The sequence below is a fragment of the Aquarana catesbeiana genome, linkage group LG01, assembly GCF_042186555.1.
Source record: "Aquarana catesbeiana isolate 2022-GZ linkage group LG01, ASM4218655v1, whole genome shotgun sequence".
In the NCBI taxonomy this organism is placed as follows: domain Eukaryota; kingdom Metazoa; phylum Chordata; class Amphibia; order Anura; family Ranidae; genus Aquarana; species Aquarana catesbeiana.
In genome coordinates, this window is record NC_133324.1 from 863,125,932 (window position 1) to 863,142,865 (window position 16,934).

At 40.2% G+C, this 16,934-nt stretch overlaps 1 protein-coding gene across 3 annotated transcripts in view; it reads left to right on the top strand.

The window, feature by feature from the left end:
• KCNIP4 (potassium voltage-gated channel interacting protein 4) overlaps positions 1-16,934 on the top strand; it is a 913,124-nt gene that overhangs the window by 885,547 nt on the left and 10,643 nt on the right. For all 3 annotated transcript variants that reach the window (XM_073609381.1, XM_073609372.1, XM_073609365.1), the window contains exon 5: positions 14,742-14,849. In XM_073609381.1, the coding sequence (XP_073465482.1) occupies positions 14,742-14,849 (108 nt within the window). The remainder of the gene's footprint in view (positions 1-14,741; positions 14,850-16,934) is intronic.

Consider the following 16,934-nt stretch of genomic DNA (forward strand, 5'->3'; position numbering starts at 1 on the left):
CACTGCTCCTCTCACTTCCTGCTTGCTACAGGAGGCACTCAAAAGACAGCTCTGGCACGGACTGCCACAAGAAGAGGTAAGTGACCTTTACGTGTGATATTATTGAGCAGAGCAGGTAGGTATAACCTTTTTTTATATAAAAAGAAAGACTTTAATATCACTTTAAGGCAAACATCTCCTGTTTGCACAACTAAAAGTCATACACAGGAAAGAGATGGGTGGGGACTGCTGGTGGCTAATAAAATCTCTGATATTATGGAATATAATTTTAAAGTTTACTGCAATTGAAACCCTGCTACTTAAGGAGTAACTCCACTTTTGTTGAGAAAAAAAAAACATTCCCCTCGGTGTGATCTATGTACATTACAAGGATTTTAACAAACCTTGTTGCAGATTCCTACCTTTTGTTATTCTAAAGAAATCCATGTGTGTTTCTTTGTGTCCATGTGGAAAGTATATCTAATGGGAGCGGATTCATAATTATAAATCAGCTGCTGCACCTGCAGGGCTCTAATGAGGAAATATTGAAGGGTCTGCATTCCTTTAGACATTATTTCCTATCGGGAGTATCTTACCAAAAATTACATTTTAGTTGCAGGGGGTGCCGGAAATCTGACTTGTATCTTAGTGCAGACTTCTGGGAAAAATCAGTGAGCCAATCACACAAGCAGGAAATGATGTTTCTGCATGATTCTGGCTAAAATGAGAATCACGATTTTTTTGCTTAGAATAAAGATCACGATTCTCTCACGATTCTTGCGGCGTAACATCATCTTTCATATTATACAAAAAAATTGGGCTAACTTTAGACCCCTTTCACACTGGAGTGTTTTGCAGGTGCTATAGCGTTAAAAATAGCACCTGCAAACCGCCCAAAAACAGCTGCTCCATACATTCTAGTGTGAAAGCCCGAGGGCTTTCACACTGGAGCGTTGCGCTGGCAGGGCGTCAGAAAAAGTCCTGCCAGCAGCTTCTTTGGAGCGGTGAAGGAGCGGTGAGTTGAAATCAATGGGGCAGCGCTGCCATACCTCTGGCAAAACGGCACTGTGGCATTGTTTTGCAGGCAGATTTAACGCCTTTTCAGCCCCTAGCGGGGGTTAAAACCGCCCCGCTATCGGCCGAATAGCGCCGCTAAAACGATGGTAAAGCGTCGCTAAAAATAGAGCCGCTTTACCGCACCCACAGTGTGAAAGGGGTCTTTACTGTTTTTTTTTTAATTCATTAAAGCGTATTTTTTCCCAAAAAATGCGTTTGAAAGACCGCTGCGCAAATACAGTGTGACATAAACTATTGCAACAAACGTCATATATGTAATGTTTGGGGGTTCTAGCAAAAAATCCTGATTTGAACTTTTAAGCAACAAATGTCAGAAAAAGGTTTAGTCTTTAAAACAGAACTTCAGTCATTTTTCATCGTTCCATCTATTAAATCTTCTGCCCTTGTTGTTTTAACTTTGGATAGTAAAACATTTTTTTATTACAAATTATGTGAGCAGATGCAGTTTCTCTTTAAGTGGTTAAACTGACTTCATTTACAGACCAAATTTCATCCCTTCGATCTAAGAATTAAATGTTTACAATATTTCTCTTTATCTCCGTTGTTGGGATAAACTTGGCGGGCTGCCTGGATTTTATATTTTTTTTGTCAGCTGTCAGAAGTGAGCAGAGAACTTCCTGCACTTGCTACATAGAATCAGGAAATGCTGTTTTAAGATCGGGAAGGGAGTAGAATCGCGATTTTGATTCTTTAACAAATTAATCGTGCAGCCTCTACTATATATATATATATATATATATATATAGTAGAGGCTGCACGATTAATTTGTTAAAGAATCAAAATCGCGATTCTACTCCCCTCCCGATCTTAAAACAGCATTTCCTGATTCTATGTAGCATGTGCAGGAAGTTCTCTGCTCACTTCTGACAGCTGACAAAAAAAATATAAAATCCAGGCAGCCCGCCAAGTTTATCCCAACAACGGAGATAAAGAGAAATATTGTAAACATTTAATTCTTAGATCAAAGGGATGAAATTTGGTCTGTAAATGAAGTCAGTTTAACCACTTAAAGAGAAACTGCATCTGCTCACATAATTTGTAATAAAAAAATGTTTTATATATATATATATATTTATTTTTTTTGCTATTTTTTTCCCCACGAAAGTGGTGTTACCCTTTAAAGTGATTCTGTCACCAAAAAAAAAAAAAAAAAATTGTAAAAATAAAGTAATAAAAAGTATTAGCCCTGCTGCCAGTGGCTTTAAACATCCATTTCTTTAAAACCTACACTGGCTGAAAAACCTTTGGCATGTGTAGAAAGGATCGGATAAGGGTGGAACTATAATGCGATAGTGTGGAACATTGGCATTTGACACACTCTGGAGCTAAAGTGAAGGAAGATTAAATTCATGGGTCCCAGGACTGGTAAGTATTTTTACTTTTTTTCTTCTGACTTTCTTAAGTTAATATTTTGTGACAGTGTTCCCTTTACCCAGGAGATCATATTCCATTCAGAGCCTTCAAAGTACATAGCTAAGTCCTAAATATTTATTATTAAATTTAATTTAAATTTATTAATAAATGCATAAAAAATAAAGGAACCTGGAAATGATTTTACAGTCTTGACAACTATGCAGAGTGTGCTGTTTCATGGTATTTGTGTATTTTGTATATGTGAAAAACATTCATACAAAAGCACATTTATCAACCTAATAATTTATAAATATTGTAAACTCTGGAATGCTATCTCCAGAAATCCATTTCATATAAATATTGAATATCCTCATAATTGCTATACACCTGATTTCATTTCTGACCAGATAATTTAACTATATTGTGTTTCAATCAATAGAGGGGAAAGTCAATATGTCTCTTGGGAGAAAGGTGGCAAAATAAGACTTTTCTGCTGGTATAGATCACCATTTCCTGTCACAACACTCACAGTTGTTTAAATGATCGTATGACATCCTAAATAAAGTTTCCTTCATGCGGCAATGCTTTAAATTGGTCTTATTTGTGAGATTATAGGTTGCCAACTCATTCCTCTTCAACATGTATACAAATAGTTATTTGAATTTCACATTCCAGAGACTTGCATTAATATTATGAATAGCTATTTATTCACTCGTGCCTGAATTTTGCTTTTGAATGCAGTATTTGAATAAAAAAATGATTCCATAAAATATGTCCCTATAGTGGACATGAAGACCTGACAGTGATGGAGTGTTGCCTTTTTCTGTTGTGTAGAATAACTTACCAGTACAGAGCATGCAACCCAATCCAGTAAAGAAAATAGAACCGCAAACTGAGTAAGTGCAAGTATGGGTTCACCTGCAACACATTGATTTGTAACCTCGAAAGCAGGTGCATCCAAAAAATGTCTAAAGTAAAAAAAAATATTTGTATCCTAATATATATATTTACTGGGCACAATGCTGTGGACTAGAGTTAGAAATATAAAGGGGTACTAAAGGGATAATAGTTAACCCTTGGCTTAGAACCATGTTGAGACAGATAATCACAGAAAAACCCCTAAACTGAAAAAATTTGGATTTTACACTTACCACTCCAGGAGTAGAATAAACAGTATACATTTTATTAAACCATTCTATATAAAATATTTATATATTATATGTATAAAAAGCCCCAAGAAAAGGAGCAAGGAAAAGGATATTATTTTTTATTTTTTTTTAATATTATACAGGATTTATATAGTACCGACAGTTTACGCAGCACTTTACAACTTGAGGGTAGACAGTACAAATACAATAACCTGTAATACAGTAGGAATCAGAGGGCCCTGCTCATTAGAGCTTACAATCTAAGAGTGAGGGTCAAGAGATACAAGAGGTAATAACTGTGGGGGATGTGCTGATAGAGAAAATAAATGTACAGTTGTTAGGTGGGGGCCAGATAGGCTTCTCCGAAGAGATGAGTTTTCAGGGATCATCTGAAAGTAGACAAAATAGGAGATAGTCGGACAGATTGGGTTAGAGCATTCCAGAAGATGGGAGAGGCTCAGAAGAAACCCTGGAGGTGAGCATGGGATAAGGTGATAAGGGAGCTAGAGAGCAGGAGGTCTTGGGAGGAGCAAAGAGAATGATTAGGTTAGTATTTTGAGACCAGGTTAGTGATGTAGTTGGGGGCCAGGTTGTGGATGGCTTTGTAAGCTACTGTTAGTATCTTGAATTTAATTCGTTGGGTGAGTGGCAGCCAATGGAGGGATTGGCAGAGGGGTGTAGCAGACACCGAGCGATTTGTAAGGTGGATGAGCCTGGCAGCAGCGTTCATGATGGACTGAAGTGGGGATAGCCTATTTAGAGGTAAGCTAATGAGGGGGGAGTTGCAGTAATCAAGGTGAGAGATAACCAGGGAGTGGATTAGAAGCTTTGTGGTGACATGTGGTGATATTGCATTTTGGTATGCTACAGATTAAACACAAATGATATTGCTCCAAATGTAATATTCCTCGGGGACTCCAACAGATAGGTGTCTTCTGTGAATCTCATGGGACAAAGCGCACTTTTTCAAGAAGGAACTGTTATTATGTGTCTGTTGCGCATGCTGAAAATATATGTACACTGGCTACCATAGATGATAATTGACTTTTCAAATATGCTTCACACATCGATGGGGTCTAGAGGAAATTACAAAGGATGATTTCATGACCTGGCATTGCTGGCAACATCTTTTACTTCTATTAGCCACCACCAGATATTACTTTGTATGCATAGATGTCTCTCTGCAACCATGTGAGAAGCATTGAGGGGTCCATCTGTTTATGAGTGGCATCTGTTGAAGCTTTGTTTTTAGATGTGTACATATATTTTCAGAATGAGCAACAGACACATAATAGCAGTTTCTTCCTGTAGAAGCGGACTTTGCCCTGCAAAATGTGTAGAAGACACCTATCTAGTGGAATCCCTGTGGAATATTATATTTGGGGCAATATCATCTGTAACGTGCCTTACCAAAATGTTGTGTGTAATCTGTAGCATGCCAAAAAGTAATATCCTTTTCCTTGCTCCTTTTTTGTGTTGTTTTTTTTTTTTTTAGAATATTAAAATAAAATATTTGTATATGGAATATTTTAATAAAGTATATCATTTTTCAACTACTATTGGTGTGATACCTAAAAATTTTCAGTTTATGTTTTTTTCTGTGATATATACTTATTTCAAAGGATGTGGTACCAGTAAATCCATCAGTCATTTTGAAAGCTTAACTGAACAAGCTGAAGATAGAAGGTGGTTGGAAATCATGCACAGATGCTCCATCTGCGTGCTCCAGTTCTGGTAAATTCTCCCCTTTGTGTAATGGAGGCATGAAGGCAAAATTGTAAACTTCCTCTGGACTGTAATACCATGCACCTCCAGGTAATTGTTGCTTCCATATTGGGCTCCATTTAAGTTATAATTCCTGGGAGCCCTTATATGTAAATGTTGATCTGTGCCAATGGTCAAAAGCCTAGTCCCACCCCTTACATTTTACTATTGTCCAATAGATTTGAAAAATGAAGAATACTGCAGTGCACAGGGTCTCAGCTGGAGGAGCTGGTCAATATTTGCCTGTGCTCACCATGTTGACGCTCTTTCTTCATGAATCAGAACAAGTATGCACCTGCTCTTACCTTTCTGATGTGTATACGTTTCCCATTTTTAGAAGAAGGGTCAGCAATGACATCCCCATATTTTTCTTAATAAATAAATACTTTAATTTTCAGAGCATAATCCATTTAGGTCCCTGTGGACATACATGCGCTTCAAGTATGCTGTTACTTTCACCATCATGGCTTCCTCTGGAGTGCAGTTTGGGGAGCAGGGTGACATTAGGGCTAATCATGTGAGCTAGGTCAAAATGGACCAAATGGATCTCCACTAAAATGCTGTAAAACAAAATGTAATTACATGGTAGGATTTCCACAAATCTAGAAAACTAGATGTTCTAGGCCTGATTTATAGTTTTTGTAGGCCAACATTCCTTTTAGTCTTGAATAAAATAGGGAATGTCAAGAATGTCAAAGTACTTTCACATCCCTTGTGCCCCCAAATATGTCCGGAGTCAGGAAGTTTCAACACTTTGTTGAAAACTAAAAATGGTTTCGGCGTCAGATATACTTAAGAACCAAATTGCTCAGTAACAGCAGTGCTCCAGCAATGTTAGTAAGAAAGGCCCAACCTGTTGACATTAGCCTGTGTATTATATCATTTATATTAGAGATTCACACTCTAGCAGTGTCACTGGAATGTTTGTGGTGTACACGTGGAACGGGGATGGGCTCTTGGGTTCAGCATTCTAAAGGGTGTTATATGAAATATGATAAACTTAATGGGCTTAAAGTATGATAAGGCAAGCAGTTAATTTTGAAGAATATCCTAGATATGAAAAGCAATTACCAAGCCTTTTTTGTACTGAATAGCTTCCTTTTATAACCAAAAAATGTGAAACTTTTACCCATACCTTTTTCATTTTACTTTCAGAGATTTGAGAGAAAAGCTTGGTGCTGCTTGTGCATGATCTACAGGCTCTTTGTATGTAATATATTTAGTGTTTATTGCATATTAAACTTGTTTGTTGCGGCAAATGGTTCACATTAATCAGGTTTACACCCCTGTAGGAAGATGAGGGAAACATTTAGCAGCTGTTTGCCAAGTCTTTATGTCTTCATTGTCTGTGGAAATGGAAGATGATGTTTCATTCACTGATATGCATAGAGAAAACAAGTTCTCTATATATTACAAGGTTCAGGTCATTTTATTTGTATTTACGTCCCTGATGATTTCAGCACGCTCCTTGTGTGCAGTACGTAGATGTAATAATATGAGGCCACACTCAGCTTTCTATTGCGCCTTCTAACCAGCTTTATTGCAACAAGTGGCAGAGACAGTCAGATTCCTTGCCTCTGACACATTTGTCCCTACTGAAACTTATTACATCTGCAGCAGGGGAAAAGTGACAAGGCCTGGAGTTTATCTAGTACCCAGGGTTGCTGTGCAGTGTTTGGGTCCTTTCAGAGGGATGATTCAGACTCTCAATTGTATACATTTTGTTGTTCTATGGCTGCCACCATTTGGCAGTTATTTCACCTCTACTGGCACCTGGGCTTTAGATTTGATTGAGATTTTGCTGATGTGTCATAGTGTATTACTTCACATTCATTATGGTGCAGTGTTTCTTGCATTTTTGTGTATAGAAGTAAGGCAGCCCAACTTTAATGCAGTACATCACAACATACATGTGGTTCACAAATGTGCATTAGGGTGCCAATCAGAATGAACAACACTACAATACACAGAGAGCCATGTGTTAATGTGTCCCTGGGATAAAAAAAGAATAGGACCCTTTTTGAATTGGGTATATTTCCCTTCAGGGCTTTTTTTCTCACAAAATAGGTTCAGGAACTCAGGAACCATAACAACCAGCCTTCTTCCACAGCTACTTACCTCTTCATCCCCCATTCACATCTAACTTTCACCCATCTTCAGCTCTGATCTCTGTATGCAGCTCCCTTTCCACTGCCCCCATTTTCTCCCTCCCTCCTTAAAAGCTCCACCATTTTCCACATGTATTACTTGTGTTGCTGTATTAAGCTGAAGCACCCAGCCAGCTCTAGTACCTCCCTGCACCTCCCTCTCTCACTTGTGGGGAGTTCATCCAGTGGGGGTGTTGGGATGGGGATGGGGACAAGGGAGATGCACCCTGGGCACCTGCATCTTCCTTGTCCCTGTCCTGCACTCAGTGGGTGCCGCTCAGGAGATCAGATCTGTGAGAGCCATTGGGAGACAAGCTGTCACTTGTCAACACACAAGCCGGACTTCTGTGTTTATAAGTGATAGTGGTGAGCAAGGAGCAGAGGGTCTAAGAGGTGAAACTGATTTCTACCAAATTCCAGCTGAATAAAAGCCCTGTTTCCCTTTAAAGAGTTGATTAACTTTAACCAAAAAGTGCCTATGCAGGTAAGAGATGACTGTAGGTAAAAACAAACTGTGTAGCTTTGACTAAAGTTAATTATTGCCCTTGCTGTAGGTGTAAGCCATTTATGTACCTCCTAGCCTGCTGAAAAACTCGAAGATATGGAGATCCCCCTCCTGTCCTGTCCCATTTCTAGAACATTGTAAAGATGCTCCCAGCTGTTAGTGCTCACCCCCACTATCACAGGCCCGAGCTGTGGTTCCGATTCTAAGCTCAGTGTTGTTGCAATGGAGGATATAATGAACTTCACACGTATAGAGGTTTGAGAGCTTATTCCTGTGATGATGAAAGCGAGCAGTAATGGTTGGGAGCTTCTTAGCAACGTCCTGCCAACTGGGCAGGACAGGAGACAGCAATAAAAATAATCCTTATATTATTGCTAGGTCCATTTTGAGGCATGGAGTAGGTCTGGAGAGGAAAACCTCTTTTGTGTTTTCGGGGCAATATTAAAGGAGGACTACGTTAAAGGCTCATTCACACCATTGCATTGTGGTAGCACATAGTAAAAAGTGAGTTACTGCAACATGCAGTAAGGTACTATATGTGTGTTGGATCATTGCATTGCCATTGATTTTGAATGGCACACCAATGTCCTATACTGCACCATATTTTATCCCTTCAATATGCACTATAGCTTACATAAATGAAAAGTGCTCTATGAATGGGGGAGGAGAACCATTCATCTGCCCATCTTTGATTCATATGGTTCTCTTCATTCATAATATAGCAGGACAGAGGATTTCAACTATGACAGGCAGTACCAGCACAAGGATCTCTTTAAATTAAAAGGAAGCCATGTACTAAAAAAAAAAAAAATAAAAATTACATAAACTTAAGCTATAAATTTAGTGATTGTGTAGCACTACCTCTGCAAGTACCGCTGGTAATATTGGGAACGTTGACACTCCAGGCTATACTCACACAAACGGGTAGCAACTCACAAGCTGACACTGAGTGGTGAAACTTTACATTTATACATGAAGCAGGTTAGTGGAGCCAATGAGTATACAGTAATATCACTAAGCAAGGATGACTCAGGAAAACAAAGAAATATGACAAGGTCTAACTTAACAGTGGAGTAATGTACCCAATTAAAGGACAACTGACTCTACAATAGACATGCGAGCACGAAATATAAAACTGTCTCTGGGTCAGCATGAACAATACCCTCGCCACCTAACAGCGTGACAACTGACAGCTTGGTACTAACAATATTTGGTACTAACAATATTAAGGCTATACTGCTGGTGCACACCGGTGGCAATAAAGCTAGGCCTAGGCCACCACTGAACTCTGAATATTTGAATATAGGAAGCAATTTAATGACTGAGAGCAAGAGGGAAAAAAGGAACCAATTCACAATTCTTCAAAAGCGATTCTTCTGCCAACTGACGTTAGGGCCCTTTGGTAATGCTGGTGCATTTGAAAGTATTTGTTATAACTGCGTGCAGTAGGATAGATACTTATGAACTGTGCTTCAGTGTACAGTGCAACAGACTGGGCCAACTGGAGAGCTATTGTTGGCAGCAATGGAACAGCCAGACAGGAAATGCTAACAGCACAAAAAAGTATTTAACTTAGTTGAAGGAAGAGTGGATAGAGTAGATTCTGCTTACAGTATCCCTGCTGATAGAACAAAGGTGCGTCAGAGACGCGCTCACCAACTCCCTAGGTTGTCGTAACAGTCTGAATGGCGGTGGATGGCATACCAGACTGGCTCATAGAACAGAACAATGGCATCTGTGGAGCAGACCCAAGTGGTGATGGACAGACCTCAGATTAGTACCTGGCAGGTGGCAGGGTAATGCAGATGATCTAAAGAGGTCAGTATAGCAATCTGCAATGCTAGCAGTTTTCTGGGTAGTGCAAACCCGCCAGCGGCTCAGTGGTGAAGTCACAAATCCATCCTCCTCTTCCTTTCCTCCTCTTGGCAGCAGCTCCCCTCTCTCTTTCCTTTGTCTGGCGGAAAATCCCACCAAAAAGCCACGCTCTTTGCCGGTCTTTTAAATTGGGGCTTGCAAACAGTGCCATCAGTCAGCATGATGTAGAGGAGGAGCTACACACCGGCACAGAACTCTTCCAGGTGTCCGACAATGAATTGTCCCCATTGGATGGAAAGTATAAATGTGACTGTATTTCATTTAGCTCTTCATTTTAAAGGAATTGCCTATTTTCTGGTTTTCTTTAACAGTTTCTATAGACCGATGAGGGATAGCCCTTTGCATTTTATTGTAGTGCACTTTTGAAAAATCCTTCACCTTTCACAAAAGGACGTGCTTTTTATAGAAATGAACATAACTGTATATAAAACATTAAAAAAAAGCATAAACACAAATGAACAATGCAGAGGCACGAGTGGGCTCTAGGCAAATAAACAATTATTATCATTCTGCAACTGCAAAATGTAACGAAACAATCTTTTCAGGTTCAGTATACTTTAATTGGGAATAGAAAGCACATTGTATTCTTTGTTTTAAATTGTAAACATGTTCCCTTCTCATCAATATACAGTAAATATAAGATACATTGCCTTGCTGAGCCAGAGCCAAGAATTGGGAAATGTGTTTACTGGAATCGTGAATAATGTTTCATTTTTCAGGTGAATCAATAAAGGATTTTTCTGATTTAAATTAATGTATCCAGTCTTCCCTGAAGCCATGACAAAAATACCTTTTGAGCAAACTGTAGGGGAGCATAGTGCTGACACTCAGTTCAGGAGGGGGGAATTCCTTACCAGCCCATTCTCAGCACTGGTAATCACCCCCCCTGGTGATAAGGGACGGCTACATCTGGACTTTTAATCATAGAAAAATGTGAATAGTGACTAATTGGCCCCTACATGTGGCCTTATTTTGATATTTCTATTAAAAAAGAAGGAAAAGCATGCTCAGAATTGCCAGAGACTCTGGCATACACCAGTTTAGCTTCTTAAAATTGGAAGCAGTTGCTTGCATACATGACGGGGGGTTATTTAAAGCGGAACTAAATCTTCCAATGGGACAAAGATGTCAAAAACAAACCTGTGTAAAGTGGAACTACACTGTATCTGAGCACCACAAACTGAAAACGCTATTTAATTAATTTTAATATTCAAAGCAAACTCACCCATGTCTCCATGCTTTACTTTGTTGAGAAGTCACTATGAAAAACATCCCTCTAGCATTTCTAGCTGTGACCATCTTGAGTAAGGGCAGGTGATTCGAGTAGCATTTACTTCCTGGAATCCATCTCTCTTTAGTTCAGGCACACAGGCAGGAGGATGTGTTTACATGAGAAAGCCCCTCCTTCAGATGAAAGAAAAAAAGCCCCATGAAGACTCCTGGGTTGTATGACATCATTTTGGCCTAGGCCAGAAACCAGGAAGCAACCAAAGAAATGAAAAAAAGGGACAAAAATAGGTAATGTTGATTGAGAGAGTTTAGTTCTATTCTAAAGGAGAATTCATGCATGCAAGTTAAGCTGGCCATAAATGGATCATTGTTATTTTTTTTGATCAGTCAGCTGGCTGTTAAAAAAAACAAATGGATTCCCCCATCCACACATTTGAGATGGTTGAAGGAATCCTCCCCACTGTGCCTTTGTATTCTGAGTTCTGACACTAGGGATTTCTCAGCAGTCAGAATACACTAATCAGTGCTGCAGCCTACTTTCCAGTAGTTCCATTCATGAGAAGCCAATCATTAGATCCACTTCTCATGAACAGGAATGACCACAGATGGATCAAAATTGAAATAAATTTTAACCTATCTATGGCCAGCTTTACTCACTGGGGGAGAAAATAGAATAGGGTGGGAAAGGGTCTGGTGGTCCTAATAGATTACAGACTCAGCAATAGCATGCAATGCCAGCTGCAGCAAGCACGGCTAACAGACTACTATCATACATTAAAAAGGGTATTTACTCAAGAGATAACACTATAATTCTACCACTTAATAGAGTTTTGTTTCGGCCGCATGTTAGGTATGCCCTCCAGTTTTGGTCACTAGTCCTCAGGAAGGATGTTCTTTTACTGCTTAGAGTCCAGAGAAGGGCAGCAAAACTAATAGGTGGGCTGAAGGACCCCGTGATGAGAAATGACTACAAACATTAAACTTATTCTCCCTGAAGAAGAGGCGCTTAAGAGTTATGTTTGTTAGTTATGATTACAATATACAAATCTTTCAGTGATAAGCAGTGTGGAGAATAAGGCACTCTGGATAACAAGGAGACTTTAACAAACAGTACATGACTGGCTCTTGAGGTGTGATTAATGCACCACAGCAGGACTTCAGAAGAGGGAAGCATACTCTATAGGAAAAACAAAGCAGAAAAGATGGTGCTTCTAAGTGCAGTAAAAAAACACTTTACAAACATTTACAATATGGATGTGAAAAAACAGGCATATCAGTGAATCCATAACGTTCAGCAGGATGCCTTTTGGGAGTAAAGAAAGCTGCAGGTGGAATTTCTAGCTGACCAGCGGTGGGAAACACTGTATCTCTGATCCAAGATGGAGAGCCATGCTTGCAGGACCACGAAGGAGCGACTGGGCTTGCTCCAAAACATGTCCTACCCTTTCTGACATCACTTCTGGTTGCCTGCATTTCATGCTGGTCCTGACAGCACGGCTCTCTATCTTGGATCAGAGGCACAGTATTTCCCACCGCTGGTCAGCTGGATCTTCCACTTGCAGCTATCTTTACTCCCAGGAGGCATCCTGCTCGACATTATGGATTCATTGCTATGCCTGTTTTTCACTTCCATATTGTAAGTGTTTTTAACAGTTCCTTGTTATTAAAGTGTTTTTTACTGCACTTAGAAGCACCCCTTTCTATGCTAAATCTTTCAATGATAACTGCAGAATAGGGAGAAAGCTGTAGGTCTCTAAAGAAAACATGAGGCCACACAATGAAGTTGAATGAGAAGCGGTTCAATCTTAAACTACATAAGGGGTTCTTTACTCTTAGAGCAGTAAAGATGTGGATCTACCTTCCACAGTTGGTGACATCATCGGGGAGTGTAGATAAATTTAAAAAAATTATTAGATATGTTTCTATAAAAATTTGTGGGAACATAAACACACACACAACCTCACCAACTATGAAACCTTCTATGTGCAGCAGCACCCCCAGCCCCCCCCCCCCCCCCCAATACTTACCTGAGCCCCCTCTTGGTCCAGTGATGTCCATAAGAATCTTGCCTCTCCGGGGACTTGCGCTCCTGATTGGCTTTTGGCAGCAGCAGGAGCCATTGGCTCCTGCTACTGTCAATCACAGCCAGTGAGCCAATCAGGAGTCTGAGGGAGCGGGGCCGAGCCACAGCTCTTTGTGTGAATGGATGGGTGCTCACAAAGCAAGCTGCTTTGCTGTGGGGGAACCCGGCAGGAGGGGGATCAGGGCTGCTCTGTGCAAAACCACCGCACAGACCAGGTAAGTATAATATTTTTATCGCTTTAAGTAAATGTACGTATAAAGGCTTTCATTAAAGTGACCCTGTCACTATAGTCATGGTTTTAAATGACCCTATGCCTGTTAAAGAAGACAATATATACTCAACAATCCCTGCTACCTGTACCACTAAATGCCACTTCAATCCTGAGTAACCTACTGCTGAAGTCTGCTCTCCTAGGAGTATCAATATCCTGGGTCTCTCACATCACTACTGAATCCTGTGGGTGGAGGTCAGATGAGGGAGTAAGTGAGAACTGTAGTTCACCCATTAGATTAACCCCTGGATGTGCTCATTTCAGTGGGGACTTCAGCAAATTATAAGGATTGGTGTGGCCTTCAGTGGTTCAATCAGCAGAAATGGTATATACTGTCTTCTTTTACAGGTATGGAGTCATTCAAAACTATTACTATAGTAGCAGGTTGCTTTAAAGAAACCAGTACACATACATTTACTTAATTTAAGATATTGATATTATATATATATATATATATATATATATATATATATATATATATTATTTAGATTCCCACAACCACCCCCCCTAATTGGAAGGACTTGGACTTGGGACTGGCATGCAGAATGTGGTAATACGTGTACATAGCCAATTTGTACACATATACTAGAGCCAATATTTAGACAGGAGCCAGTTAACCTACCATCGTGTTTTTGATGTGTGGGAGGAGACCAGGGCACCCAGAGGAAATCCACACAAGGACAGGGAGAACATGCAAACTACCCTGTTTCCCCAAAAATAAGACCTAGTGTGATTGTTGGTGATGGCTGCAATATAAGCCCTGCCCCCCAAATAAGCCCTAGTTAAAGTCCTTGTAGGACTTATTTTCAGGGTAGGGCTTATTTTGGGGGAAACAGGGTAGGGCTTATTTGGGGGGTAGGGCTTATATTGCAGCCATCACTGACAATCACGCTAGGTCTTGTTTTCGGGGGAAAAGGGGTACATACCTAGTATAATGGATTGATAACTAACATAGCAGGCTGCATGCTCCTAAACTCAGGCATTAGGATAGTATAGATGCAACCTGGCTGTTATGTGTCACCCCAATTGAGAACACAATCCCTATGTTGCTGTTTAAGATGCACATTAATCTGCAACAACATGCACATAAAGAAACCCAGGAACAGTAAATTACAGAACAATAGAGCTTGTTAGGCAATGATTATAAACTCTCCCTGCTTGTGAGTGTCCATCAGTGACTACTGACTGTCCCCTGTATTCCCCGTCTGCATGGAAGGTACTTGGGAGGCCTCTAAAACACTGGTTGGTAACCGCTGTGATATGAATTGCTCAACATACCATTAATCTAACTTTTCTTCTTGTAATGTAGGACTTTGTAATGGGACTTTCTACACTGCTACGAGGAACAATACAAGAAAAGCTTAACTGGGCTTTTAATTTATATGACATCAATAAAGATGGTTATATAACTAAAGAGGTAAGCAGCACTATGTCTGTATTTTATTGACTGACTATAAAGAGATAAATAAGAATTACACCACTTCTGTAATACAAATGAATTAGCTGCAGCATTCTGCTCTTATGATGAACAAGGAAAATGTTTTGTGATGTCAAGTCAGAAATGAATACATGAAATACAGCCTACCTGCCCACGGCTTCAGTTTTTACATGCAGGGATTGCTGTATTGACCCAGCCCACATTAAAGTGTATGTAAACCCTAACAACTAACGTCTCTTAGTAGAAGTTCATTGATAATAAAATTGTATCCCGCATGTCCCTTGTATAGCACTTACCCCCGAAGGAACTGCTGATGTTTTGGACCCCTAACTCCCGACTCCTAACTCCCGACCACTAACTCCCGATGTCAATGACCATCCTAGTAATGGCACATCCTCTCACACACCAATGCTGGGGGGAAATCAGTTATTTGGACAACACACAGTAAAACAAAAACGAAAGGATGTAGAAGAAGTAATAAACCCTATCAAATACATGGAAACGGTTAAAAAATAATGTGTGACTAAGTAAATAACAAGCGGACCAGGGACGCCTAATCTCTACACTAAGAGGGGTCCTGACAAGGGGGCAATGCAAAAATAGTGGTCCAACAGTCTATGGCAAACTCTCTTCCACTGGCCAGTGCGTTGGGCCCCTAATCTGGCACTGGAGTGCTCAAATCTGAGTCCCACGAACACAGGTGTAACTTCCTAAATGGTGTCCCAAGCAGCTATACTGTTACTTTAAATAGCGTGCAGAGGGTATGGCCAGTGGCATCTCACTGATACACAGGATAATGACTTGTCTCCCCCCACTTTCCATCTGGGACTCAGTGACATGATCTGCTACGACATCCTCTCCTCGACCAGGCAGCGACATCAGACTTAACAATTGCATTCCCATAGACAAGTTAGCAACTCTGCCTCTCTGTGTTCCCGAAACTGCAACAAATCACCCCACCCGAAGCCTTCTGCACATTATTTGCTCTAAAGTGTCCTCCCAATAACTGCCTCAAGCCTAGGAACAGTCCTTTCTTTCCCTCCTGTGCTCTGGTAATGCTAGGATTGGTAGTTCCAAAACACTCTGTAGCACCAGGCACAGTCTCTATGTGGACTACATTTACAACAAGTCCTTGCTCCTCTCAGCAGGCTTGGTCCTTTCCCAGGCTGCACAGCAATAGCATTACTGCTTCTTCTGTTCTCCCTGGTGGTCGTTGCGGCTTTCCTCTGCAATCTCTGTGGCTGACAGAGCCCTGGAAATGGTCAGTATTCATTGGCAAGCAAGGTGACGGGGAACAGATACAGCACTGGCTGTTTGGGAGTGGCTGCAGGATGTATGAAATTGTCATTGACAGCCTGTACTGTGCAGCTGAAGACCACACTGTACCTCTGACTGGGGATAGACTTGTTTCCTGGGAAGGAGTGAAGCTGCAGTACCACTTGTTGGTGACATCTGGTAGTGCAACACATCCATGAAATGTTCTTATTCTACACTATTCTACACTTTATTTCATTGTGTGGACTCACAGACGTAATGTAAGCAACAGAAGCCTGAGAAGTGAGTGATCCAAAGACCCCTCCAGGTTGCACAAAGAGGCTCCAGTCAAATGGGATCTTTAGGTTATAAAGAGTATAAAGGTGTAAAGAACATTTTCATCATTACTTTTTATCAGATGACATTTTAGAAATGAGGTGACAGCTAGATAAAAAAGATAAATATTCAGAACTGAAAAGTTGTTCTTAAAGTAGACCTATGGCCTCTCAATAAAAAAATATGTGCTGCAATATTTAATTATAAGTGTATTCACACTTACAGTTTTCTTTATTAGGATGTTAACATCTTAATCTGTTAATAACTAATTGAATGCCTTAACAGGAGGTCTGGAAGTTGCTTATCAACTCAATGTTGGTTAATAGTAAACATCTACAAAGGTTATCAATACTTCCCACTGAGGAAATTGGGATTAGCCCCTTGTTAAGCAGTAAAAGCTTTCCAGTTTTATCAAACTGTGGACCTCAGAATAATTAAACGCATTAGGAATACATGGCGTGCAATAAAATCTCT